General features: G+C 38.0%; 1 protein-coding gene across 2 annotated transcripts; it reads right to left on the bottom strand.

Moving 5' to 3' along the window:
* Positions 1 to 1,511: 1,511 nt before the first annotated feature.
* GPRC6A (G protein-coupled receptor class C group 6 member A) lies at positions 1,512 to 13,757 on the bottom strand. Of its 2 annotated transcripts, XM_088053256.1 has the most exons (7): positions 13,403 to 13,757; positions 12,143 to 12,446; positions 11,232 to 11,270; positions 9,508 to 10,335; positions 6,925 to 7,137; positions 5,393 to 5,516; positions 1,512 to 4,043 (listed from the first exon to the last, which is right to left on the bottom strand). In XM_088053256.1, the coding sequence occupies exons 1-7, from the start codon at positions 13,594 to 13,596 to the stop codon at positions 2,923 to 2,925; spliced, it is 2,823 nt and encodes a 940-aa protein (XP_087909382.1). In that variant the 5' UTR covers positions 13,597 to 13,757; the 3' UTR covers positions 1,512 to 2,922. The 2 variants fall into 2 exon arrangements, with proteins under 2 accessions (XP_087909382.1, XP_005518358.2); XM_005518301.2 differs by lacking the exon at positions 11,232 to 11,270.
* Positions 13,758 to 23,045: the final 9,288 nt, after the last annotated feature.

Below are 23,045 nucleotides of genomic sequence, written 5' to 3'. Positions count from 1 at the left end.
CTGCTGGGAGGAAGCCTGGAGCTCATGTAGTTCACAGCACTCGCCAAAGAACTGCTTCCAAGACTGGGCAGCTGAAAGGCATCTACACAGCCAGAGTTACTGAAATCTCGGAGGGAATTATGCTCTGCAGAAGACATCAAACGCTTGGTGGCCTTCATGGTCTTCATTCTGCCTGAAGATACGTTGTATGATAGTGGCTTCAGAATGCATCATTCAGGATTATTAACAATGGATGACATAAGCCCTAAAAAGGTTAAATAATGTTTACATCCAGAGCAGCCTCCTAGTGACCTTGACAAGCAGCATTTTCCCATTCGATTTCTCTGTGAACAGTGCTGTATTTGGAGACATTTATTCTCTCTGTTGCCCTCGGAGATGGAAAACGTGCCTGTGGGATGTTAGTGTTTTGAGAAGTGGTTTCAGGATCTTTCCAAAGTAAGCAAGCAGAGGGCCAGAAAAAAGTGCTGATTCCTTTGGTCTCACATGGCCTGACCTATGGGCCATGGCTCTGGGAGCAGCAGGATAAGACTTTGCAATGACTCTGGAAGGTGATTCCTGTTCCGTGCTCTGGGGATGAAAATCTGTTTCAGGCTCATATAATGTTCCCATGACTGGCAAGAGGAACAGTTAGATTGCTGGAATACTTACTGCCCTGGGCCGGAGAATGTGCACAAATGATCCTTTAGCATAATAAACTCCTATTTTGAGCTTTCTTGTATCCTCTGTGTAGGGAAGCACAAACCCTTTATGTTCTTCCTATATGTGATCACTTGCTTCTTGCAGACAAGGCATTTAAAAACATGTAGTACATCTTGATATAATGTCTCTTTTTTGCTGCCAAGTCAAGCTTGCAAACCTGTTACATCCTCTCTGCTCCACCATGGACTGTGCTTTGCACAGAAGACCTGAGTAGCTGGAGAATTAGAAGGAGCATGTAGGGCTCCTTTGAAATTCTGCCATATGTAATGTCTTTCCTCAGAGATACTTTGGTAGAGACCTTCATACTGCTGTCACCAGGCCCTGTTCATCAAGACATTCTCCTCATTGTCCTGCAGGATGAATCCCCTACAGCTTTCAATCTAAAGGATGTTTTTAAGCAGGCTGAGGTCTACAGTGGAAACACCTTACAGGTGTATGTTGTCCAAGGCCAAACATAAGCTCATGGAGACAGGTAAGGAAATTAAGTGAACCAACTCAAATTTAAATATCAATATGGCTTTAATCATTCCCTTTCATATAGCTTCAAGGCATGCTACACTCAACACTTTTGAAAACAATAAACACAGGTACAACATTCCAGCCAAATTCACTTTTCTAACCAGCTGATTGCTGACAGTTGTGCAAGTAATGTAAAGCTTTGCTTCTCTCTTTTAGGGGAAGACTTCTTGCTGCATTGGCAGTCAAATTGCAGGCATTTTAACTTATCATGCATAATTTCATATGCAGAAAGGTATTTGCCACAACTGAAGTATAAACAGCATTCCACATATAAATATATACATATAACCCTTCATTCCTACAATCAGCAGCATAACATATGTATTTACACAAATGTATATGTGAATTGCACTCTTGCCTTTCAAATTACTTTAAAATACCTTCATAGATATACAATATCAAGGATTTTAATATTACCTCACAGTAACATGGCACAGAACTTAAAATAGCAAAGTTTCTATGTTCTGGGCTTTATAAATATGGAAAAGTATTTTCCTGTTCCTGTTCCGGTATTGGCAGCATAGCTTTGGTGTTTAAGCTCTGTCTGAAAAAGCTCTGCGGTACCATTACCCTGACAGAAAAATTCCTCCTTCTCTGAATGTGCCCTTTGCCTCTCACACAGAAGGCACAGCACAGCTGTGCTCATGGAACTACAGAGCAGAGACTCATCCAGTGCAGATCATGTCATCCTTGTGCTCTTTCTGTGTATCATAATAATGCATTGTCATGTTCTCATTGAAAATCACATTTTTTAAAAATATATATAAACCCCTTAAATTTTCCAGGATGCACTCATGCTGGTACTGACTCATGCTGGTCATTACATTATTTATGCTAATGAGAGGAATCAATTAGTGGTTTTAAGTTTTGCCATTACACATTGACTTCAGACTCTCAAATAAAAGGACACCTGGGGCTCATTCTCCTCATATATCAGAGGAGGTGAATGAGGTGAATCACTGTGTTTCTTCTGAGTATGGGGAAAAAAGGCAAATGAACATATGTATAACTACAGGGCTCCAGAATTCTGTAATTTCTTTATAGATCTGTCTCTAGTTCATTACCATGCTGGTAAACACAAGGGACCTTAAATGTTACTACAACACTCATCTGGAATAAGATGTGCAATTTTGGGAGGAAAACAAAAAGATTCACTGATACCAGATGAAAAGAGTTACTTTTGGAAGTTCAGAAGAATGGAAAGCCTATCTTCAAAGTGGAGACTAAAGGACTGGACGTGTTTATCTTGGCAAACAAAGCCTGGGACAAGGTTCTCTTTGATCTGTAAAATGGGGCCAGATGAGAAGAAGAGCTCCTTAAACAAATGAGCATCGAAGAGGCAAAATAAGTGGGAAAGCTCATGTGGTGCCACTTATATGACTGTGAGAAATAAAAATTTTGTGATGCTTCTGCCTCACTTGAGGAAGGGAGGTTGCAGAATAGGTTCCCACAGGTCTATGTGGGCTGGATGGGGAAGGAAGGGAGCTGCTGAAGAGGACTGCACATCAGGGAGTTTGCAGGAGCAAGGGATGGACTCTGTGAGTCAGGAATGCCTTTCAGATCTGGTAATGGATAACCACCTAAGTACAGGAAAAGGTGTTTCACGTGGCCTGCCCTTCTTGGGGATATCAAAAGGAAAGAGATCTGAAAGAGAAATGGCTCCCTAAAATGGCTTTTTAACTCCCAGTGCTTAACACTGGCCAGTCATATGCTGGAGACTCTTTTTCTGACCATACTCCTTGTAGCATTTTTAGGAAGAACTTTGCCTTTTATTAGTGGCTGCCTAGGCACTGGGAAATGGCAGTTTCCATTCACAGAGTCATTCTCAGTTTTACATGGCTCTGTGATAGTAGCTTGCAGGCTGGAAGATTTTGAATCTAAAGAAACCTGGCTAACAGCAACACTGCCTGCACTCTTAGAGGAGTAAGTGTAAACCATTTTGAGAAAGGCAGATTTTGTGTTTGTCTCTTGCTTGTAAATGATGATATAGCATTTTGGAAGAAAAGTGCAGCAGAGGATTCCATAGTTAGATATTAAAACAACGATGATTTCCACTGCTGGCAAGTATTTACCAAATGTAGTTGCGTAGACAGGGATAAATACGATCCATGCTATAAAGTAAATTAGCATGCCAAAAGTGATGAATTTAGCTTCATTGTAATTCTCTGGCAACTTCCTACCTTTAAAGGCAAATATGAAGCAAATAAATGCTAGGGCAGCGATGTAGCCCAACATGATCCCAAAAGCTACAATGGACCCCTCATTGCATTCCAGTATTATTGCTCTTGGGATTGAGAAATTTTGATTTACAAAAGGTGTGTTAAATATTAGCCAGAAGGTGCAAATGATAACTTGAATTCCAGTGCAGGTGACCACAGTGGGAATAGGTTTATACATGCATTTCAGGAAATTTTGAAGCTTGGGATCAAAGCTGAAAGCTAATAAAATTTTTAGTGACTTTATTAAAATACATGAAATGCAGAGTGTAAAACTTATGCCAAAGAGTGCTTGCCTAGTTTTACATTTGAATTCTGTGGGTACATCTATGAAGAAGACAGTGCTTAAAAAAATTAAGAAGTGGCTGAAGAGAATAATATAGCAGACAGTCAGACCACCAGATGCCTTTACGACTGGTGTGTCCAAGTTTTTGGTAAATATTACACAAACGGACAAAACCAACACAACCCCAAAAGCAGAGAGGAGGAGGAGGAAGATAGCAAACCAGTCAGTCCAGGCAAGGAAATAGATTGTCTTTCTGTAGCACGTGGAGCTGTTGATGGGAGCCCAGTAGGTTTTGTTGTTACATCGGTAGCAGTAATCCATGTCTGGAAGCAGAAAAAAAGGAAGATGTCTTAGAACCCCGAAGTTAATAAACTGCAAAGAGGATTGTAGGGACTTGAGATAAAGGAGCAATGTGGGAAGGGATGCTAAAGGGAAAAGATGGGTCTGACTGCTCCTGATTGCGGCCGTCGCTGTCCAGGGGGAGGAGCTGCAGGGCTGCGGCGGCAGTGGCACAAGGAGCTAAGGACAAGTGCCTGGAGCTCCCTGGCAGCTGGGAGCAAGCCTTGCCTGCAGCCAGGGGCAAGGAGGGAAAATGACCAGGGTGCTAAAGCGATCCTGCTCATCACTGACCAGTGAAATGGGGCCGGAGCTCTGGACAGGCAAACTTTAATTGCAACCTGAACAATTAATCTAGAGTAATCAATTCTCTTGCAAAAATTTGAACTATTTTTCTTTAATTTGTCTGCTTTAACAAGAAAACATCCTAAATATTCTTGTTGCAGATGGCTTTTAAAATACAACAGCAAGAACAAACATTGCTTTAGGTTATGATTTGAAAGGTACTTTTGTTTTGCAATTCCTATTCTCTGGTATGGAGAAATTTCACAATTAATTGAATAAGAAGATAAAATTAACTTTTCTTCTGCTCTCAGTATATTAAAAGTACATGCAACCTTAATTTTCTTAATTCCATCTTCTCCATATTTAATTTTCCCCTTTAAAAGATTTTGCTTAAACCAGTGGTAAAGTATACATCAGATTTGATACTAGAAAATATTGCTGTACAGCCATATCAAATTGCACAGTACTCTGAGGAAAGACACAAAATGTGCTGTTAAGCAAAATAAATAACCTTGAATTTCATAGATTCATAGGCTTGTAGAATGGTTTGGGTTGGAAGGGACTTTCAAAGACCATCTAGTCCCATTTCCTGAGCTGGGGTATGGACACCTTTCACTACACCAGGTTGCCCAGAGCTCCGTCCTGCCTGGTCTTGAACACTTCTGAGAATGAGCCAACCACAACAACTTCTCTGGACAACACATTCCAGTGCCTCACCACACAGAAAGTCAAGAAATTTCTCCTTACTGGACTGAATGTACTACAGAAAGATAGGGAGGAAAGGCTCTATTTAATGAGAGTAAATCTCACTGATAAATCAGCCAGAATTTCCATCCTAGCAAAGGGTAATGCTAGTCAGCTGGAAAATCTAATTTTTTTAAACTTGGCCTTTTAAGAAACATTTATACCAAGTTTTACAGGAAACTGATCATAGAAAAATATTTAAATCCCATTCCAAAATTTAACCCAAGGTTCTCAAGGCACATTATATCCAAGCAAAACAATTGCATTGATGTATAAATAAACCTTTATTTGGATACAAATTTTTTACCTGTTTGGTTGCTGTAATGGTTTTCTGGGCAGTAAATACACTCATAGCAGCATGTGTGTGGACTTTCTGTAACCTTTTTTACCTGGCCTGGCCTGCAGTGCTGGGAACATGTTGACTGAACCTTCTGCAGTGTGCAGAGGGGGAAAAAGAAAAGAGATCATCATCTCAGGTACAGCTAATTACAAGAGAGCATTAATATAAACCTCCAGGATTTTTGAAATTTGTATTTCTTTTCATATCATACATATTTTAAGGAAATCTGAAAATTATGTTGAAAAAGAGACTTTGTAGAGTCAAATTTCTTGTATTTCCTCAACACAGTCAATGAGTAATAGAATGGGGCATTATTTACCTGATAATTTTATTTTTGGGCCCTGAATGTTAATCCCCGGATTTGTGTGTACCTTTAAAATCTAGATCAAAGTCTTTCATTCAGCTTTGAACCTGTGTTTACTGGGGATCATCTTCAAAGAACACACAGAAGCATCTGATGGGGAATTTGAGTGAGCTGCTTCACAAATGAGATCCTGATACTCTCATACTTTCAGCTGCTCAGAGCCCAGGAGGGACACCTTGGCCTGAAGAAGACAATTCAGAGGGTGCTCTGTACTGCAGCTCTGGCACTCCTGACCCTTGCCAGCTTATCCCTGAGTCATGAAGCCCCACTCCTGAGTGTGTGATCAGGGCCTTCTCTTGAGGTCTCACTTCAGGTCTTCCTTCCGAAGACTATTTTTTGTCAAATGATCTGTCCTGAGGCACACTGCAATCTCCTCTCCTTTCAAGATGGTCTTTACAACGAGGTGGAGACATTTCCTTGCACCACAAAGGGGCACAAAGTTTGAAGTTTCCTTTTGTCCTCAGCTAAGTTCACATGTGGAGAATTCAGCCCACCTAGTAAGCAGCCTCTCCCTGTCCCATTAGTGGAGAATGCCTTGCAACTCAGACCTCCACCCATGCACAGAGCACAGATTGTCCAGCTGGAACTGGCCAGGGCCACCCACTAGTCCTGTCTACACCAGTGCTGGGGCTCCAGGTGGCACCACCTACTCACGTTGCTGACCCCCTGCACTAACAGGAGCAAATAAACACCAAAACCTTTTTTTGTTTGTTTTTTTTGTTTGTTTGTTTTTTGTTTTTTTTAAAACAATAAAGTCAACACATCTGAACCTGCATTTAAAAAAAAAAAAAAGGCAGTACATAAGTGAGGGCTTTTTTACACACTATCATTTTTTTATTTTAAAATCCCTTTGTAAGCTTCTGGAATAGCATCCTTAGGATAGACATAACCTTCTAGGGGCATTCTGGAGAAATAAATAAATTTTGTATCATTGAGCCTATTCACAGGCTAACATGCATCTCAGGGTGTATGAAAAGGGTTGAATAAACTCAGAAAGGATTCTTTGCTCTAAGAGGAAAACATTAAACCACACAAGAGATTTCTAGCTGACACATGATTCAGTTGCAAGTGCTGCAGGGAGAAAAAAATTATCTGAAACAAATTTCACACGTTATGTCAGCAAATCAAAAGTTACCTTCAAAGCCAGAAAATCTTTTTTTTTCTCTTCATCCTCAAAGATAAAGCCACCTTTCTCTGCATCATATTCTGCCATAGTGATGATTTCCATGTGGCCATCAATTTCTTTCCAAAGAAGGACATCATAGCTGGTGCTCATATCTCCATTGGAGTCAAACTTGACTTCCTTATCATCATCAATGACGATAACTTTTTTAAGTTCTTCAAGGAGCTGCACACAAGCGTAAGGAGTGATAACATACAGTACCAGTATCATGTCAGTGTGACAAACTGAGCAGTTTAACATATGATAATTTGATTTGATAACATCAAGTTAAAATGAAATGCTTTTAGAAGTAAGAGAAAAATTAAAATTAAAATTAATTTTGTTTACAGAATTACATTCTATGTGACAACCTTGTTGGCCTTAAAAACCTATTAATAAAAAGAATAATAATATCATAAAATCATAATAATAGGGTTATTTTTTTCCAGCCTTGAAAATTTTGGTGTGATATTCAGTGAGAAAATATTTTTGCATGCAAAAACTAAGAAACTTTTGGTACTCCCCTTCTTGTAGAGAACAGTGGTGGACAGTGCGCCCATTGTTACTTTACAGTCAGCAGAATCAATCTGGGCAACATTTGCTTCCAGAGTAAATTCCCTTAGCATGTCTGGAAGTTTCTAGCACTGTTCCCAGATGTGACTCTGGCTGAAATTGTGTATGGCAAGGTGAAATTCAGAACTGTAAATAATCAAAGAACAATATATGCCAATTTGCTCAGATGACGAGATCAATGGCACAATGGCAACAATAAACAGCAAGGCTGTATTTGATAGGTCACAGGAAATACCAAACCAAATATGTTTTCTTAAGGCCACTGCCCAGCTTCATATTGCAATCCATTCTGTTCAACAGGGGAAAACTTCTGCCTCCCTCATCATAGACAGATCAAACAAGGTCTGTGTGAATCTAGAAAAGGACAGGTTAAGGCACATTATATATATATATCCCTACTCCCAGTTCATGGGGAGATCATAGGAGTACTCCCATTTGCTGCCATGGTTCTTAATCAAAGCACAAGCTTTATTATTTTGCAGGCCTAGTGATTTTTGGCAACAGTAATTAACTGACAAGAAAAAAGATTCAGTGTTTGGTGAAAGGCTGAGTTCAACTGCATTTGAAAAGCATGCTCTTACATGGGTCTATTTGTGATATTCATAGCATTTAACGCAATTAAATGTGCTGACAGGTATATGACCTCAATAGGCTTTGTCAAATATATGTAACACATCTGGTGTGCATAATATGTCATTTTTTTCATTTTTTAATGTAATTTATTTGAGTGCTTATATAATTTATGAAGAACTGGTATGTTTCTAACCAATTTGATTGGTGCATTTTATTTGGATGATGCATAGTTGTGTGGAACTGAATAGGGTTTTTTTATTATATATACTCAGACTAGTAATTTAATTCTTCTCTTCTCCACTTTTTCGGTTTGTCTAACATTATGAGAACACCAGAGCTTTTTGAATACATCCTGAGCTTCAGAGAGAAGGGGCTAATATTTAGCAACATTTTGGTGCAACTGGTTACTATTTTTGCAGTCTATAACAACAATCACTCTATTGTTTCCTTGTATATGGAGATGTATGATACGGATTATTTGGATCCCAAGGTTTTCCTGTAGATATATACCTCCCTTCCTAGAGGACTGAATTTTCATGTAGAAGAAACATGTTATAGAAACATCACGGGGGAAATAACTATCTCTTTCAGTTCTCTTCACAAGCACTTAACAACTTAAAAGGACTTTGAATTTGGATGGTTTGGAATTTAGTTAAGTTATTATGTAAATGTAGCTCCATAAATATGCATTCCCACAAAGTAGTCCTGAATTTGTCACATTAGAGTTTATTAATTCATGTAAAAGTCTGTTTGTTACTGGGTTATTGGTTAGTTATTTTTTTTTTTTTCCAAATCCTGTATCTGGGTTTGACCTGCCCTGACCTAGGATAAGAGGTCAGAGCAAATCAGAGTAACAAATCAGAGTTCTTCAGAGGTTGTTTGACTTTTAAATGAACATTTGTTTAATCCTCTGAGTAAAAGTGTGTAAAAGTGAATAGTCCTGAGCAGGTTGTTGGGTAAAAGGTCAGGTCAGGTTTACTTGTCTGATTTTTTCTCTTCTTTACCCACCCAGTAGTGTGATAACAAGTACCTCACCCATCTTAGAGACTGGCTTTATATACGCCAAGATCAGACAGAAGTATAATGTATTACATTTTCAGTTTCAAGTAGAGACTCATTGTAGAGGAAAATACTTGAATTAAGACGAAACAGATACAATGGTGAGAGAAAGAGAGAAAGGAAAATTGAGACTCTTTGGTGATTGCTCCTATCCTGCAGTATCCCCATCTCTCAAGAGATGGTTTGCAGCAATGGTTTGCAGCAATGGGACCAACTACTATTGGTCAAATAGCTGATAAGTCATTTAGTTGTTTAGTAAAAGGACCAAGATTTTATCTCCAGGAACATGAGAGCAAAAATGTGATGAAAGTTAGGCAGAGAGAATGAGACCTGAAAGAACTAGCATCATACCTCCCAGGGAGTAAAGGCAGATGGATCCTTGCAGTCTCTGTCTTTGCATTGCCCTTTAATGGCATGAGCTATAGCATAGACTGCAAGTATAGTACTATGGATAAATCCTGGTTCAACATTAGCATTCAAAAAATCATCTCTCCAGATCTGGGGTTTACTCCCATCATTTTCCAAGAGATCATCCTGGGATTGGTTTGCAATGCATGTTTGAAAATCATGATATTCCAGGTGTGCACAGATTGACAAAAGCATAATATATTCACGTAAAAACTTGTTGTTTTCAGTGGGCTTTTCATGAAGGTTTCTCAGAAACTCTTGGAATGAGGAGACATCTCCACTTTTAAATCCAAATCCCACAACTGTTCCTAGCTGTCTGATATTGGGAATTGTACTGATCTTGACTGCAGCTGACCAGTTATCACTGGCAATCCAGATTTTATTAACATTCCTCTCAATTGCCTTCTTGAATAGTTTGAGCACGTGGAACTGTCTCATAAAGACAACAATAACATTTACTCTTGTTTCCTTGACAATCTTCTCAATTGCATTATCAACTTTGGTGTGAAAGGTGCTGTCAGAGAGATAGGCTGGCAGCATCTCTTTAAAGGCTATGCAAACATTGTTCGCCATGGCCTGGACCCCAAAGCTCTCCAGAGCGAACCGCCCATTGTCATCATCAGTGGCTATTACTCCGATCCAGTTCCACCCAGATTCACAGATCAAACGAGTCATTGCTCTTGTCTGGTGAAAATCACTGGGGATAGTCCTGAAGAAAGAAGGAAACCTGATTTTGTCACTGAGGATTTCAGCTGATGATGCAGGACTGACCTAGGAAGAGCGAACAATTCAGTTATGGATGCGGTCTCCTCCAAAGTAAGCCAAGAGATCCAAAGCTGCCATGATTGCTCTTTCTTCCCACCTGACCTGGGCTCCCTCCTCCTGAGAGTGAGCATCAACCAGTTGCAGCCAAAGCGGGCAGGTTCTCTCTCTCTGCTTTTAGGATGCAGACTTGTGCCCAGTACCAGTTACACTTTTTTTCCCACTCTCTTCCACACAATTCAGTAAAGGCCCAGAGCAAAATCTTTCAAAATGGATATGGCAGAATAGATGGTATAAAAATTTTGGTTTACTCCTTTCAGATACGGTCAACATGTTCTTCAAAACAATATTTAAAATATTGGCTTTTTTTGAGTCTCTAGTCTAATTGCTAGAACTCTTGTAGTATTTTCCCACCACAGAGTGTGTTAGTATGGTTCACATATATATATGTATATTTTCTCCCCGGTATTTAATTATAATATTTCAAAAGCATCACTAAATATGTTGGGAGACTTTCAACAGACAAACAGTAACTGATAATACAAAATGCTATAATTCTTTCATACAAAAGATTTATTATATTTTTTCTTGTGAATGTAGCTAGAAAACATAAAAAGAACATTGTTATTTAAATATCTCCCGTTTTAACCCTTTCTTACTTTTTTGCTGGAACTTTTTTTCTACTGTATTGCTTGACAGTTCTTAAAAAATAAATTTAAGCTTTCCAAAATGAGAGTCACCTCACTGGAGGGGATACCAAAATCTTACTGTGTCAGAACACTGCAGGTGCTATTGATAAGAAAAATCTGTTTGCTCCCATTTTCCATCTATGCCCTACTGCAGATTTTTGTAGTCACTTGTCTTTTGATTATGTTCAAGTGTGGCATTTTAGTTTTCATACTTACTAAAGTTCCTGTGGTGGCGTTGGAGGTCAGAATTACTTCCTACCATTGCAGAGGAGAAGATTCAGTTAGAAGTTATCTTTAGTTCAGATTTTATGTCTTTTCCACTTATTTGGTTAATTTACATCTATTGCCAAAACCAAAAATCTGCAAGATAGGATGGTGTGGCTCTGCTTCTTCCTTGTTAGTCCTGGCCTTGACCCCAATTTTTTTACAAGGGTGACAGTAGGAAGGCAGCACAGGCCTAAGCACAAATGTGGGACTATGCTAGTGCTAGAGAAGTCAGAAATAGAAAAGGATATTTTGGGAAGGACTAGTGTGGATCTGAACTGTTGTATTCCTTCACTTCTACAATTGTTTGAAGAGTACCAGGAGTAAATCTTTGTTTTAGAGCAATCTTCCTCACTTCCCTGTCCATAGTTTTAACTGACTCCAGCACCTAATTTCTCTTGGGCTGCAGAGAATTCCTGAATTTCTGGCCAGATTTCATCTGGTCTCCTTTTTTTTTTCTTTTCTAGCTTGAGACTGAGTGTTGTTATATTCACCACCAGGCAAACTGGACACGGCAGCTGTAACTTTGCTGCCTGAACGAAGTCCTTGAGTGTAATCCAAGGTACACTGGAGTAACCAGGACTGACTAAAGGCATGGCCAGGCTGACAAGAACCCAGGACAACCCTGAAAAAACACTTGGATAAATGTGCCTCGGGTATATGAAATATCCTTTACTGCCTTTCTTTGGGCAAGTGAATCAAGGCTTCCACTTGAAGCCCACCCATTCTGATGTCCTTAGGATAAACCAAATCCTGCCCTGTAGTAAATATGTGGCTTTTGCAATTCCTGGGATCAGAGCCTGTATTCTTAGCATGGTAAATCTGAACCTCTGTCCAAAATAAAATAATTGCCTCAAACCTACCTGTGGGATTAATTGCAAAGCCAGCAGCCTTGACACTGCCATTGATACCTCCGAGTAGCTGGCTCCAGTGACGGCTTTGACTCTCGGGATGTAGTCTGAGTAGTTACACTTGAACTCCACAGCATCCTCAGAAGAATTGAGTTTAGACAGAAATCTCAGAGCAGATGCCATGGCTTTTGTAACTTCTGCACACGTGTCGTAGATTTCATAGCCCAGAGTAACTCCAGATAACAGCGTTGAGTTGTTGATGGTTTCAATAGCGTGTATCATTGCAAGCGTCTGAAGAAAAACTTGGATTTCAAAGCTGGCAGAGAAACATAGGCGGTATTTTTTAGAAAAACTGCTGGAAGCAAGGGTGAAGAAATTCTGTTACAAGCATATCCCTTAGAATTTTACTACTGCTGAGAAGAACTGATGGGTAGTAAGTTTTTTGTGATTTGCTTGGGTTTAGTGTACAAAAGATTAAAAACCATACTTTTTTTTCTCATTTAATGGGAGACTAGGTAAAATAAACACAAAACTTAAAATATACCTGAATAATTTCTTTTTTTCTGGAAAAGAAAAAGGTACTAAAAGTTTAATTTTCATGATACATGAAAATTTGCAAGTGGAATCTTCAGGAAGCTTCTGTCAGACTCAGTGAAGATATTCCAGCTTACTACACCTGCCCAGTAAGTTTTTTAAAAACATATTTATTTTCACCAAAAGCATGAAGCAAAGGAAAGGAAGCACTAAATATTTCAGAATAGAAGAAAATATTTCAAACATCAAGGTTTCTAGTGGTTACATTGGTTTTCTAAAATACTCTTCAGACCTGATGAAGTTAGCCAAGATATTTCCCCTCATCTCCAGTGGATGTTATAACAGGTGATTAAGCAGGCTATTTGATTATCTATGAAGATTGAAATAGGATCAATAATTGAAATATGAAATATTAATATATTAATTAATATATTAATTGAAATACTGAAATTGAAATAGGATCAAAATATCTATGTACAACCAAGATATTTCTTGTAAATACAAATACAACAGACAAAATGCTCATTCCCTTCCTCAGTAAGCTGCAGTATTTTTTATTTTAACTTGGCCATGTTCTGTCATCTTGTTTTAATTTACAGGAAATTTATGTGATGTCCAAGGAATTTTTAGACTAAGCAAAGAAAGAGAACCAGAATTTGTTGACCTTAATATAAGAGTTACATGTACAGTGTCAGTGCTCTCTTCTTTGCAATATGTGTAATTTCCAGTATTACTCACCCAGCACAATTCTGAATTACTGGCTTGATGGGATCTTCTTCTGGATGCAGCATTTCACTGTGAACTGCAAACAATCCTCCAATAATGATGTCCCCTGGAGAACTGGCACCCACGAAGTCGTCAGCATTCTGGCAGGAGACAGCAAAGTCGATGCTGAGCACAAGGCAGGGGATCAAAAAGATAACAAATGCCATGAGTCTGTTTTGCTCGATCACTCCCAGCTCTGAGTCAATCAAGCCGCAGCACCAACAAGGGCTCCTGTGTCATCTGTAAAGAGCAGAAAAGGACAAGGGCTGCACTCAAAAGCTGGTCACACCTCATAAGGTGCTTGTATTTGCCTCACTGGACAAGGCTATTTTATTGAAGGTACTAAAGCAGTGCTGTAACATAAATTGTGAGGGTGCAGGGGTGTGAGAGTGGAGAGGGAGGGAGAAACATAAATGAGTTTAAAAGGAAATGCTGGACATTAAATCTCTTATATTGTGTTCAAAGTTTCTGATACCTTATCTGAAACACGTGGCAAATATTTTGGTATAAATTTGGGCTTGTTTTGAATTCCTTCCAGCTGAGTGCAGTGTGCAAAGAAGTAATCATGTAATATGGTAGTAGCGATACTGCTGTGACAATGTTTTAAGAATCTGGTCCAAAGAATGCTAAAATATAAAAGACTCCCCTGTCACAGTGTGCTTTATATCAGACTCTGGCTCAAAAATCCCAACCCCAAACTACCAAAAGACTGCTTTTCTCTCAAACCCTTTTATGCTTTTAAATCCTTGTATAAAAATTATTTGGATAAGTTAATATTCATGATTCTGAGGCACATGTCCTAGGGACTTCAGTGGGCTTTGGATCAGGTTCCATATTTGCAAACCAGGCCAAGTCTGCTGTGACAAACTCAGAACAGTGGGAAACAATAATAAATTATTCCTAGTTTTTGCTTTCTTCCTCTTCTGACTGAAGGCACCAGCTCATGAACAGAAACTCCTGTGCTGTGGGAGGAATGGGAAGCGGCTGTTCTCACCACCACTGTTCCCCTCAGATTTACAAGAATCAGATGCTGTGCCAGAAGGGAACTCGGGGAAAAGAGAAGCAGAAGCTGGACTCTCAGCTTTCATAAACCCCAACTTAAACATCAAAGTGAACTTCCTTAGGACAGAAACATGACTTATGCTAATAAATACCAGTCTGTGTGAGGGACACAGATCTGACAACAATCCTTCTCTGTTTCTGACATTGGTTTATTTCCTGTTTTCTTTTAATGGCTTATTCAGATTTTTGCTTGTTTTGGCAACATGCCAAAACACTCCCAAAAGAATGGGTTCAGTCATAGCATTTATTGTCTATGATTGTATAAAATCTAGGTTTACCTTGAAAATTTCAACCAAGGTTTATTTACTGGCAAAGAAAATTAGAAATGTAATGTTTGTTATGCATTCCTTTCAATAAGCATAACACATACTGTATAAATTATTCAAATTACTATATTTTACTTGTTTTCGCAATAGTCTCTTTGTAGTAAAATATCTGTTTAGAACCAAGATATTTCTTGTAAATGCAAATCTACAATACAAAATACTTGCACGTATTAAGCTGACAAAATACTTGCAAGTGCAAATGTTAATCCCTGGTTAAGATAACATTTGGGCTCTTAATTTTATTATAAAAGTCTGTGTTTCTTTCATCTGACTTCTTTCCTTCCATGTGAAGGAAATACTAGTATAAAATGTATCATTTAAAGGCTTAACATTAAGTATTGTAATAAGCACTCAATGGAAATACAGTACTGATAATTTTAAACTTCAAATTTGTTATGTTTTATGATTAGAAGCAGAAAAGGAACTCTACTCTGGCCAGTCTTTAAAAACCTACTAATTTTTATAGAAGAGGATTTTACCTACAAATAAAAATATCCTTACTTTATCACTTTGGAAAGTGGAAGTTGACAAAATAAACATCACATATAATTGGTGCATAATTTCATGTTATTTATAAAAACAACATAAAAAGAGGTGTGCTTCCAAGTCAACTAAATGGATTTTATTCCACAGTGTTATTTTCAAAAGAAAGAGGTTTTACTGTTTTTGTTTGTTTTCAAGACCTCTATCTCATAATTACTATTAGAGACGAGAAGTATGTAATAGTCTTACTAAGATAACTCAGCCTAATCTGGTACTGCAGTATTGACTTGAACCATTTGCAAATATCTTTTTTCTTTGGCACTTCGATGAAATAGAAATAATTGTATAGTACAAAGAGTTCCTTGTTTCGAATGTGGTGATATATCATGGATACAATACTGGACTTTCACAGTTGCCAGCATAGGAGTATTTCCTGGCAGGTAGATTCAACCGTAAGAGTCAGGGGAATTTCAGGATGAACAGGACCTAACAATCCCAAAGCCACTGTGAGAGCCATAGATTAATTCTAAGAGGCTTCAGAGGATCTTGTGGGAGACAAAGAGGTCCTGACAGTATCTCTGTGTGCCCCAAAGTTACTTGTTGCCATGACAAAAAGGTTACTTCTTCCACTTGGGCTTTGAGAAGGACCAGAGTTGGTGGGGTGTGGAGGATGGCCCTGTCAAGCCCTCATCATTTATCCTTCAGGTGACCTTCTGTAAATTTACCCCTAGTAAATTTTTGGCAAAGTGTTGAAAGGACCCACAGTTAAAAATGTACAAGAGAAGCTGTGTATGACTTGAACGTGAGACCAACAGAGTGAATCCTCACAGCAGTGAACACCTGGAAATGGACCACCTGCTCCGCCTGTCTTTGCAGCCTCTAAACCTGGACAGCTCTGTCTGCTTTTGTGTAGAAAAAAAGCTTTGTAACTCTAAGTTGCTTTGTCCAGCAAAAAGAGACTACACTTTCCATGAAACAAACAAACAACATTTTGGCTGAACTTCTTTGTCCTAGCTGTTGTTTCTCACAAAGATGATAATGGCTTAGATTCCAACAGGAATATCTTTTCTGTGAAGCCCATCCAGTCAGGTACTCTTAAAGGAGAAAGACACTTTTCAAGACTTTCTATTTTAAACTGGTTTTAACTGTGCTGTTTCCAAATAAACAACCTATAGCAAAATCCTCTGCCAGACATGCACAAAAGCTAAGGGAAGAAAGAAAAAAATTGCATATTCTCACTGTTATTCAAAGGAGTAGGGCAGCCCCCCTTACTCAGACAGGACTTACACTGACACAATGGCAATTGTCCTGTTAGACAAAGCCAGCAACATTCAAATAAAATCCCATCATTTGCATTAAGAAGATTAAATATTGGTTAGGATTGCCTAACCACTGATAACTGATCAAGGTGTCTTGATCAATAGACCATAGTGTTTAACACAATGATTTCTTCCTTATTTCTTTTATTTCTTATTTCTTTTAAGGAAGTTTAAACAATGGGGGAGAAGAAGAAGGAGGTATTTCATTATATAATTTCAAATACCTTTTAAAAATTCTTCTCTTTATTTGAGCCTATATAGATCAATATTAAAAGAATGGGAAGACAAATATCCATTATTTTGATTTGTGGTTTGCTATAAAACAAACAAAGATAAAAATTAAAAATACATCAACAGTGAAATGGAATTTGGATGGAAGCCAACAGCTCACATTAATTCCTGAGAAACAAACTAACTCAATTTTCAAGTTCATTGAGTTTGTCCTCTAGAGGGTGTCAGCTGAGCTGCATGATGGGAAGGACAAATCCTGTATTTCTTTATCAGGTCACAATGTTGTAATGTGTCTCCTGATGTTCCATGAAAGTTAAATTTCCCCTGATGCAAATAACCTTGCACTCATTGGAGTACTTCTGGTGGAAAACTGAGATGCTGGGACATGGCAGTGCTTTCAACCTCCTTCCTGGACTGTCAGGGACATCCTGGGCAGTCTCATAGCAACTTCTTTTACAGAAAGTGTTTTAGTCAATAATCCATGTTGCACATATTCAGTTCACCTCTGCTGTTTATGCTAGAAAAAAGATATAATAATTTAAAACAGAGTTATCAAAGGCCTACATTTGAACTAATGCCTACAATTTTTTTTTTTTTTTTTTTTTTTGTTCAGGACAGATATGTTTGTTTCACTTAGCTTTTCTCTGACATTTTAATATACTTAGATTAAATTACAATTTAATGTGTCAAACACAATTTCAACATGAAAAAATCAGGGGATTTGAATTTTCTGATGTTGACAGGGAATATTTTTAGCCATTCCAAAACTGAATTTACTTGTAAAGTACCTGGTTGTTTTTTTTTTTTTAAATAATGCAGCAAGCCTAATCCTATCCCACCTAGCCAAGAGAGTCAGCTACATAGGTTGGATGCAGGACAATTTTTCATAAAAGCGAGCATGGTAGGCATGACCCAGCTTATTGAGACAACATTTTCAGATTTTTTCACCAGGTTTCATTTCTCTCCTTTGTTCCATCTCCTCCTCTTTTAATTGAAAAGCAAGACAGCAAAAATGCTGTTCATCTGTTGACAATGCAAATATTTGGTCCCAGCCTGTAGTGAAAGGGTCACCCAGAGGGAAAGAAAACGTCTAACTTAGGTATTTGGGCTTTCTCCTGAGAGGCTGGAGGTGAGGGGTCCTTCTGCCAGTGATTGCTCTCAAACCTAGACTGATATCTTTGCTACAGAAAAGGAAGGGACTCCAATTTTTCTTCTTCCAGTGTCCAGTACTTACTGGAATGTCATTGACAATTTGTTTAAGAAAGCCCTTTTGCCTGAGCAGTAAGAACCCTAAGAGAAACTCAGAAATTCCTAGGGTTGTATTGCCTAGTGTATCTGGCATGTTTTGGAAATGCCTATCAGCAAGAAAGTTGGGTCGGAGATCATCTCACACAAAAATGCCAATGCCAAGCGAGTATGAAGTTCGTGCCAAGCAACTCTCAGTATTATTAATAAGTAACACAGTTCAAAATAAAATTAGGTTTATAGGAATTTTAAAATGTAAGTGGTTACACTTTTTAGGCATCTCCCAGGGTATTGATTGTGGAGGATCTGAGAGTGTTGGTTTTGAATACAGGCTGTTAAAGGGACAGATAACCACGTAAATTGAGCTAGCCGTCTTGGTGACCTTGTGCTTATTCTCATTAAATCACTTTTGCAAATAACACTTTGTGATTTTTCAGCTCTTGCACTGCTTCTCCCACAAAAGTTCCTTTAAAAATATTGGTATTTTTCTTCAGTCATTTTGGACATAAAACATAACTGCTAATATTAAACAGTAATGTGAATAAGAGAAATGAAAATAGGTTTTGGAAGCAGGGATTGAAAGTCAGGTAGACCCTAATTTTAAGGGAAGCCTTGATTACTAAAACATATAATGAAAATACTCACCCAAATGTTCAAGTCTATTCAAATATCAGCATAAGAAGAAGAGAGAATTCATTTTCTTTCCTCCCTTAGCATACTTTAACAAGAACACATTTGGAAAACATGGATTTAGAACTCTTAAGATAAAGAAGAAAATCAAGTCCATGTCTCCCAAATGTGCTGGATGGCAGGACCTAGAATGGCACAACAGGAAAAGAGCAAAAAAAAAAGAAGAAAAGAGTCTTCACTTTCTGATTTAATAAACCTTTATCTTGTCACTGTCTTGAAACCATGTATCTGAGCATGAATACTTAGTTATCTGAGACAGAGAAAGATACTTTGGGATAGGACTGGAGAATTTCCAGATGTCCCTTCCAACATCATCTATTGTGCAGTTCTGTGATAACACCACACTCAATAATGTCTGGAAATAGGTGTCCATAGATGCCAAACTGCAGAAGATGCAAGTGGGATTTGAGGCTCCTCTCAGGGCAAACTACTGTAGGCAGTCCTGAGCTCAGCCAGTATGTCTTGGGGAACTCTGAGAACCTAAATCTCCTTATGTTTGTACAGGAGATAAGCTGTTAGGAGCTCCTTACCCAGCTGTGAGGAGCTCTGCAGGTAAGGAACACGATTCCTGAAGGTAGATTGGTTTTATGCCTTAGCTAGCTCAGGCCAGGTTTGATGCTTATTGATTCAAGGTTGTTATTGTCACCCTTATTCTGGACTTTTTAATTTACTTTGGTTAAGATATTTTGAGATCTTAAAAGATTTCAGTTCACCTTACAAGATTTAACTGATTGTGTTATAAAAGTAAACATACATCTGCAAAGAAAGTACAGGCAGAACAGGTGACACTCATAAAAATTCCTTTCAGATAAGGAAAAGAGCCCAAAATAGCAAATCTGTGAGTCACCCTGGAGGCTGACTTCAACCTTCAGATTGAATGACTGAGGAAAAAAGAAAAAAAGTTTCACACATTAAAACCATTGGGAATGTTTACCACAAAAAAGTTCACTGCTATAATATTTTAGAGTATTATAACATTCCACGCATTTCCTACAGAATATTGTGCACTATTGCTTAAGGACAGATTGCATACACAAAAATACTATATTAGTGACTTTTGACTAACAAGAAATTAGGAAAGAAAAGTTTGCTGTAGGTCATTTTTGTTCCCTGACAAGAAGTTGTCTTTGAAGAAATACCTCATGGATGAATAAACTCATTAATCTGCAGTTACTCCCACAAGAATTCTGCTTATACACATTTTTTAGAAATATAATATGAAATGGCTACCAGCACATAAACAAATTTGATCTTAAGTTTGGTATTTAATCTCTTTGCAATCACCCAGCCTTTGAAGCTGAAGGTGATAGAACAACTATCATGATCTCCATGAATTGGAAGAAGAAATGGGTTATGCCAGCAGCTATCCAAAAGACAGCAAAAATTTACTAAGAATCAACCAAGGACAGAGCAAAAAAATACATTAGCTATGTGAGTTTTTCTTTATGTGTTGCCAGAGATTTGTAGATATTTTCTCCAGTAGATTTTCAGGCATTCAATTTTCTGTAATTTTCAGTACTTCCATCATGATCTACATAAGTGAAATGGTTATTGCCACAGTGCCAGACAGAAATTTCATTAAATCACAGAAAAGAAAGGAAGTTCTACCTGAAAAAAGAAAAAAAAAAAAAGTTAGTATTTTCCTAGAGGTATACTTAAATATTTCTATGTTTAAAATACAGAAATATTTACCAGTCTTTTCTGTTAGATGGAGCCACTCTAAAATCTGAAAGGATAAGTATGACCTTGTACTACAGGTTGTTCTAAGGATTCCCCTTCTTTTAACAGAAAAAGGGGTTTCTATAATTTATAAGTAATCCAGAGGGGCAACAAGTAAAAAGAACTTAAGGAGTTTGAGGCCAATCTATATAGTGTTTTTCCTTCTGTTGTTTTGGTTTTTTTTTTTCCTTTGTTTGCTTTTAAATTAGAATGGTTTCCTTCTTTTCACACATCAATTCCTTTATGTAAATCTTCATCACCCACTGGGGGAGCTCTGTTTTAATGTCACTTGTAGTGATAAGAAAAAATCATATTTATGAAATATCACATTTATGTGACATCTAATATCCAAATTGTTAAAATCTTTCCTCTACCACTAATACATTGAAGTGCTTCTTCTAAATCTGTAGAATAAATGCACTTCTGTGGATGCAGAATCCTTTGACATTTATTTGTCTAAGCAGTTGAATAAAGGCAACAGATTTTTAGGACATATAGAATAGTTTGAGCTGAAAAGGACCATTAAAGATCATCCAGTTCTAAATATCCTGCCATGGACAGGGAGACTTTGCACTAGACCAGGTTGCTGAAAGCCCCATCCACCCTGGCCTTGAACACTTTCAGATATTAGGCATCCACAACTTTCCTGGGCAACCTGTTCCAGTGCCTCAGCACCCTCATTGTACAAAATGTTTTCCTTATATACGATGTAAATCCACCCTGGTTCACTTTTAAGTCATTGCCTCTTGTGCTGTCACTACAGGACTTGCTTAAAAGTCTTTCTACATCTTTCTTGTAAACCACTTTTATGTACTGAAAGACTGCAAATATTTTCTTCTTGTTCCTGAGACAATATCTTGGTTTAAAAAGGTAATGTCATTATTTCCACATGAATGCATTCACAAATCATCACCAAGGCACAATCAAAGCCTGATGATGATAATAATAATAATGATGATGATGATGATGGTGATGGTAGTTCCCATTAGAGTCTGTGAACATATCTGCAGGTTAATGAAAGGTTATTCATAATACTATGATTACAAGAAGTGAGGCAGTAAAAAAGGTCTCTGCACAGTTGCCACATCTAGTCCATTCTCATTAATGAGAAATTACGAAACAGAAAACGAATTTATTTTCTGCATTACACCAGAGTAATTTACAGCCTAATTCTGCAGAGATGTTTAGGCTACACTCTTCTGTACCCCCCCAGGACTGAAACATGACAGATCTCTAGATAAAGTGTGAGACAATCATGTTTAGAAATGCCCCAATTCAAAGCACAATGTGATCTATTAAGTACCTATCTATTAAGTATTAAGGTCTTTGAAGACAGAAGTTTTAACACATGGCAATGTAGGATATGCATTGCATTATTAGGAAATAAACGTTAAAGGAAACATGAAAGAAAAGAAAAGGAAAGTGAATTTTAGGGTCAGAATTGTTTAATCTCATAGATCCAACACAAATATTTTTAAAAAAACCCATAGTTGCCAGAGTTTCTCATCAGGAATTTAATTCCCATGAAAGCTTTCTCTTTCTCCAAAGGTCTAACCCTTATGAAGTCTGGTTTATTTCTGTAATTTCTGATTTGTAAACTGAGCATTCCCAAGTGCCTTGTTTTTAATGAAGTGCTACAGTATTATTTGATTGGAATTTAGAAAAATGTGCAGATATATCAATGTATATCTTCTGCAAGTTTATATGCAAATATATGAAAAATTAAAAATGTAGCTAGATAAAGACCAAGGGATGGTCTCTGTTGCCATGTGTTATCATTCTCCACCCCAAAATAGAATGTATTATGAGGTTTACAAGGTTTCTCTGTGGAATTCCCCTGGCTGTTGAAATAATGTGATGTAGTTTAGTGGCTACAGTGGTATTCAGGCAAAGGTTGGACTTGATAATCTTGGAGGTCTTTTTCAGCCTTAATCATTCTATAATTCTATCAAAATATTCCAAACAAGGGCAACAGAACTGGTGAAAGGTAAATGCAACATGCTAAAAGCATGGAATAAACCTGTCTCTTGGAGCACCCTTTACTACCTTCATAGTAACCCAGGCATCACTTCGGGATGCCCTTAACTTGAGTTAGTTCAGATTGCAGTGGGATGTACTGCTAAATCCTGCACAAATGTGCTCTGCTCTTAATCACAGAATCCATCTGTTGATAAGAGACACAGCAAAGACCTTTGTGGTGTTTTCAAAACATGTAGCAGGTGGAACAGGTGGTGTTGAAGGTGTTCTGGGTGAAGGAAAGGACTAGCTCAGGCTGGCTGGAGCTGAGGAGATAGCCTCCTTTGGCTTGGTGTGTTAAACAGAGCAGGAAACAGGCAAGGTGGCTCATTTAATGTCAGTGATTTGGGAAGCACCCTGACCACTTGGAACCTGGCTGTTACTGAGCATATCCAGTATCCCTTTATCAAGGAACCCTTATCAACTTAAATCCTCTTCATCATGCAAGGTTTCATACTGTGCCCTCTCCACAGGGCATGCCTGGCTTTCTGTCCACTATTCCAGCTACTCTAAGGATCTTGCTCT

This window comes from Pseudopodoces humilis, chromosome 3 (assembly GCF_049639895.1).
Source record: "Pseudopodoces humilis isolate 2021_Gansu_Grassland_sample_001 chromosome 3, ASM4963989v1, whole genome shotgun sequence".
Lineage (NCBI taxonomy): Eukaryota > Metazoa > Chordata > Aves > Passeriformes > Paridae > Pseudopodoces > Pseudopodoces humilis.
Note: the sequence above shows the minus strand (reverse complement) of the source record. Positions and strands in the feature narration are given on the sequence as shown.